The sequence below is a fragment of the Hibiscus syriacus genome, unplaced genomic scaffold (genome assembly GCF_006381635.1).
Source record: "Hibiscus syriacus cultivar Baekdansim isolate YM2019G1 unplaced genomic scaffold, ASM638163v2 tig00110570_pilon, whole genome shotgun sequence".
NCBI lineage: Eukaryota > Viridiplantae > Streptophyta > Magnoliopsida > Malvales > Malvaceae > Hibiscus > Hibiscus syriacus.
The window spans coordinates 704,227-710,417 of record NW_024062785.1 but is presented as its reverse complement, the minus strand read 5'-3'; the positions used below and the strand labels follow the sequence as shown (position 1 = coordinate 710,417).

At 31.4% G+C, this 6,191-nt stretch overlaps 1 protein-coding gene across 1 annotated transcript; it reads left to right on the top strand.

The window, feature by feature from the left end:
• Positions 1–1,478: 1,478 nt before the first annotated feature.
• On the top strand, positions 1,479–5,310 carry LOC120132961 (agamous-like MADS-box protein MADS3). The gene is made up of 7 exons (XM_039149633.1): positions 1,479–1,672; positions 2,573–2,657; positions 2,755–2,816; positions 2,940–3,039; positions 4,923–4,964; positions 5,070–5,111; positions 5,197–5,310. Exons 1-7 carry the CDS (start codon positions 1,491–1,493, stop codon positions 5,308–5,310), a joined length of 627 nt encoding a protein of 208 aa, XP_039005564.1. The 5' UTR covers positions 1,479–1,490.
• The last annotated feature ends 881 nt before the right edge of the window (positions 5,311–6,191 follow it).

The window sequence follows — 6,191 nt, the reverse complement described above, 5'->3', positions numbered from 1 at the left end:
TGCTAAAAACTAAAGGAAAAAGACATATAAGGCCCCTATACTTTTGAAAAAAACTAATGTGTCCATCGAATTATTTTTTCACCCAATTTGACCCTTTGATCAACATTTTCTATCGTTGACCGTTACGGTGCTGATATGACAATTCATGATGCTGAAGTGGTAGTTTAAGGTGGTTGCTGACATGGCGAATGACATGAAAGATGAGCTAAATTAGTTTTTTTTGTCTTGTTCGATGGTCAAATTGATTTTTTTTAAAGTTTAAGGACTTATTTATTTTTTTAAAAAATAAAAATTATCTTAAATTTAAAATACAAAAGTATATAAATATTCAAAAAATTAAATACAAAAATATTAAAATAAAAATTAAATTATTAAAAAATAAATGTATATCTCAAAAATACTAAAAAGTTATAAATTATTAAAAAATAATAACTATAAAATTATAAATTATAAATTATTAAAAAATAAAAATATTTTAAAAAAACATATATTATATAAAATATATACATGTAATAAATAGTCATTATCAACATTGTACAAAGTACTCTGATTAGATTAATCGAGACTTACAAATTTTGTATCAAAATACAATTAGAAACCATCGTTAAGTTACTCACATTGATACACAAATCTAATTATATTTTCTAGTTATATTTTGATACAAAATTTATAAATATCGACTAATCCAATCATAATACTTTGAATAAGTGTTAATGATATGATTATATATTAATACATGCATATATTAGGTATAATTTATCATTTTATAATTTATATTTATTTTTAGAAAACAAAATTAATAGTATTTTTAATATATATACTTTTTTTAATAATTTAATTTTTATTTTTTGTATTTTTTTATATTTACTTTTTTTTACTATTTGAATGTTTTTATATTTTAAGTTTTAAATTTGAGATAGTTTCAATTGTAAAAAAATCAAATAAGTCCCTGAATTTTTAAATAAATTAATTTTGTCTTTGAACACTATCAAAAATTAATTTAGTCTATCTACTATGTCGATAGTCACAGTGGACGGTCACATTAATATCGTGAACAATCATGTAGCACCGTAACGATCAACAACGAAAAATATTAGTCAAATAATCACATTAAATTTATTTTTTTAGTTAGAAGATCACATTAAGTATAAAATTAATCGAGAATCACGTTATTGTTTTCAAAAATACAAAGAACTCAGATGCATTTTTGCCCAAACTAAAACGGAAAAATAGAATAAATAAGAAAGGAGAAATACAAAGTGAGCTTCCATTTTATTGCAAAAAGAAGATCCAGTAAGCTTCCTGCTGCACATATCTATTTTTTTTTAACATTTATGTAGCCTTTCTAAACCTTCACTTCGTTCAGACCAAAGCAATTATTTAGAACCCTTTAGTTTTATTTTTTTCAACCTCCATTTTTGTATAGCACAAACTGCTCATTGTTATAAGAAAATAGAGTTTTTGAAAGGGGAAAAAAATAGAGGATAGACATGGGGAGAGGAAGAGTGGAGCTGAAGAGAATAGAAAACAAGATCAACAGACAAGTGACCTTCTCTAAGAGAAGAAATGGTTTGCTCAAGAAAGCTTATGAGCTTTCTGTTCTTTGTGATGCTGAAGTTGCCCTAATCATCTTCTCCAGTCGTGGCAAGCTCTATGAGTTTGGTAGTTCTGGGTACGCTACTAGTACATATATGTGTGCATATTGTGTGTGTGTTTTTCATTTTTATTTACAATTTGGTTGTTGATTTTGCATATTGTCATCCTTGTACTTCCATTTACGTGTAAAAGAATCGGATTTTTTTATCTCTCTCAAGTTTTTTTCTCTAAATTAACTTAACTGCAAAACAACTCTTCTTCGCAAACATCAAACAAAATCTCTACTTTTTTATGGCTTCTTATGATGATCTTCAGCTGCTTGTGAAATGTTTTCACCGGTGGTGTTGGAGTACTAGTACGAAAGGTGACCTTTTTTTTAACCTGAAAGCTTAAAGAAGTGAAAAAACAAACAAACAAACCCAGTATGATGACTTTTCTCAGAATCAATCTAAAGACTAAGTTTCTGCCCTTCCCAAGACCTATGGTTTTGCTTTTCTTTCACTCTCCAATAAAGCCAAAAGAAGAAGATGCATGAACTAGTATTGACTGATCAGCGGAGAAACCAGGAAGATTGTTTGTCTTCATCATGGTATTAAATTACGATCACGGTTACCGATGCGATTATGGCGTTTCAGTTGCGTTGCGCTTGAATTGTTTCTTAAAATTAATTATGTTTTTGTGTTGTGGATGTGATTGCAATATCACAGTGACCTTAAAACTATTGCATATTTGCATCCGCAATTTAATACTATGACTATCATTATGCCTTGGTGTATTTTAATCCTTTGATCTGTTTAACCAATGTTTCAACTCTACCTGTACTTTTCCTGACTTCTTTTTCCATATTGTGGAGGTTTAAGCTTGTAGGGGCTAACAAAATCAAGCTTTTACCCCCTTGAACTTCTATTTTTGGCTTGATTCTGGTTTTTTTCCCCTCTCTAAATAAAACTTTTCTTTGTTCTTTCTATTTTTGCAGTATGATCAAGAGATTCAAGACGCTTGAGCGATACCAGCGTTGCTGCATTACTCCTCAAGACAACAGCCTTGCACGCGAAACACAGGTTCTTTCATTCATCTAGATCTAATGCCACATCTAATTCTAAAACTTTCGTTTTTATGTTATATATTCTTTGCATATATATTGGGCTATTGGCACAGAGTTGGTACCAAGAGGTAGCCAAGTTGAAGGCAAAATATGAAGCACTGCAACGCACTCAAAGGTTATGCAGTTTTCAAATCACTGTTTTATAGCAAAACTGTTTACAGCGATCACTTGTCGAAAATAAACAGATTATCACCCTTCCTAGACATTCATTGTATATATATATATATGTTCATATCAGGCATTTGCTAGGAGAAGATCTTGGACCATTGAATGTTAAAGAGCTGCAGAACCTTGAGAAACAGCTTGAAGGCGCTCTTGCACTGGCTAGACAAAGGAAGGTACTGGAACGTCTTTGTCAACAAGTCCTACTAATACATATTTGACATGTGAAGAAATTTCTTGATGATCTTCACTGCAGTCACAGATTATGATAGAAAAAATGGAAGACCTCCGCAAAAAGGTACTTATTCCAATCGTAATATATTATTCCCAAATGTAATTGCAGAATTTGGTTGCTAAAGCTTTGTCATGCCTAGCTAACAGCTGCTTTTTCATGGTTTGGCACGAGCGTGAGCTTGGGAACATTAATAAACAGCTGAAAATCAAGGTTAAAACTTGATGAGCAAACATTCGTGTTAGTATTTGATTCTATGAATAAGAGCAAATGTTCTCTGTGTATTTTGGGTTTCAGCTCGAAGCAGAAGGACAGAACCCCAAAACAATCCAAGGTTTATGGAGTTCGGGGGCAGCTGAAAACAGCATCTTTACCCTGCATCCTTCCCATTGTGATCATGAACCTGTTTTGCAAATAGGGTGACCATTATCATATCTATAAATATACACATGAATGCATAAGTTCACCATACATGCTTCTTTATTCCTAGCGAATCTCAAGATATGAAGTAGTGATTAGAAAACCATGAAATTGGATATGATTCAACGTTGAAGATTATATGTCCTTTTGTTTTTTTGTTATGCATTGTTTTAGAAAGCTTTCCGAGTTACCCTTGCATCAGGTACAATCACTACGTTCAGGCTGAAGGATCTTCGGTACCCAAAAGCATGGCTGGTGAGACCAACTTCATCCACGGATGGGTCATTTGAGCTTTCTTTTATATATATATATATGATATTATGTGATTCTGACTCTTGTTTTTGTATTGGATTTATAATGTTGCCAGTATATATATAGACGACCTGCTGCAGTGTACAACATATAAATGTTAGAGTTTATGCTTTAAATTTTATTTGACATGAACAGAAAAATTTACAATTTGATCGTCTGGTATAAAAATAAAATGAGAGTAAAAAAATTTAAATATGTGGTGAATACGAAAATTCTTGAATTCTTATATTTGTATAATTATATATAGAGAGAGATTGATTTACTCTTGTGTAATACTCTTGTAATTTATAATGGAATATTATAAAATTATTATCCCATTGTATGTGATTTTTTTTGGTAAAAAAAGTTTAGGTCTGAATAGTTCCTCTAGTTCAGAGTATACCTAAAACTCAAACTAAGATTTACATAGTAATTTATAAATTTCACCATATTGTGGAGGTTTAAGCCTGCAGGGGCTAACAAAATCAAGCTTTACCCCCTTGAACTTCCATTTTTGGCTTGATTCTGGTTTTTTCCCCTCTCTAAATAAAACTTTTATTTGTTCTTTCTATTTTTGCAGTATGATCAAGAGATTCAAGACGCTTGAGCGATACCAGCGTTGCTGCATTACTCCTCAAGACAACAGCCTTGCTCGCGAAACACAGGTTCTTTCATTCATCTAGATCTAATACTATATCTATTTCTAAAACTTTCGTTTTTATGTTATATATTCTTTGCATATATATTGGCACAGAGTTGGTACCAAGTGGTAGCCAAGTTGAAGGCAAAATATGAACCACTGCAACGCACTCAAAGGTTATGAAGTTTTCAAATCAATGTTTTATAGCAAAACTGTTTTACAGCGATCACTTGTTGAAAAGAAACAGATTATCACCCTTCCTAGACATTCATTGTATAAATATATGTTCATATCAGGCATTTGCTAGGAGAAGATCTTGGACCATTGAATGTTAAAGAGCTGCAGAACCTTGAGAAACAGCTTGAAGGCGCTCTTGCACTGGCTAGACAAAGGAAGTTACTGGCACATCTTGGTCAACAAGTCCTACTAATACATATTTGAAATGTGAAGAAATTTCTTGATGATCTTCACTGCAGACACAGATCATGATAGAACAAATGGAAGACCTCAGCAAAAAGGTACTTATTCCAGTCGTAATATATTATTCCCAAATGTAATTGCAGAATTTGGTTGCTAAAGCTTTGTCATGCCTAGCTAACAGCTGCTTTTTCATGGTTTGGCAGGAGCGTGAGCTTGGGGACATTAATAAACAGCTGAAAATTAAGGTTAAAACTTGATGAGCAAACATTCATGTTAGTATTTGATTCTATGAATAAGAGCTAATGTTCTCTGTGTGTTTTGGGGTTTCAGCTCGAAGCAGGACAGAACCTCAAAACAATCCAAGGTTTATGGAGTTCGGGGCAGCTGAAAACAGCATCTTTACCCATCCTTCCCATTGTGATCATGAACCTGTTTTGCAAATAGGGTAACGATTATCATATCTATAAATATACACATGAATGCATAAGTTCACCATACATGCTTCTTTATTCCTAGCGAATCTCAAGATATGAAGTAGATGAATGATTCAACAAAACAATATCTTATAGTTGAGGGATTATTTTGTAACATTTAATAGTCTGAAGACTCAATAAAATAATATTCTATAATCGGCCACCATTTATATACTTTGCCCTATTCTTTTTTACTTTTGACGAAAAATCATTTGTGAACGATGTAAATAATAATTTGTTGTTACCTATAAACTTATGTGATATGATTCTAGAATTTTGACTCCTCTTATATACGAGTTGAAGTGGATTGTAGAACATAAAAACAGTGATCGATGAATTGAATTCTCTTAAAGATTCGTGTGAAAGAAAGGCTAAATATAAATTAGAAAACTTTAACAAGTGATATAAAAATTTTGAAGTTTGCGATGATAGATTATGAAGAAAGATGATCATAATATTATCTGATGTTTATATAACTAAAATTTAATAGAAATGGTAAGTCAATTAAAAATAAAAAAAAATTAATATAATAAAATTTAATGAAAAACAAGGTAAACTGAAAAACAATATTTAGATATTTTGAATAAAAATATACTTTAAATATTTAAATAAAATATTTTGGACTCTTTTATTTATGCGAATAAGAGCCGGTCTGATGATCTTCCTCAATGTTTCAGATTCTATAAAATAAAGCAGCAGTAATTGCTTGCCACGAGGGTTCGAGTAACAGTTGAACAACCTTCCAGTCTACGCATTTTCGTGCAGATAAAAATGGGAATCTGTCAATGTTTGGTTTCTTGATCGATACGCGCTTTGTCAACTCCAAAAGAGGTAATTTCTTACCCAAATCAC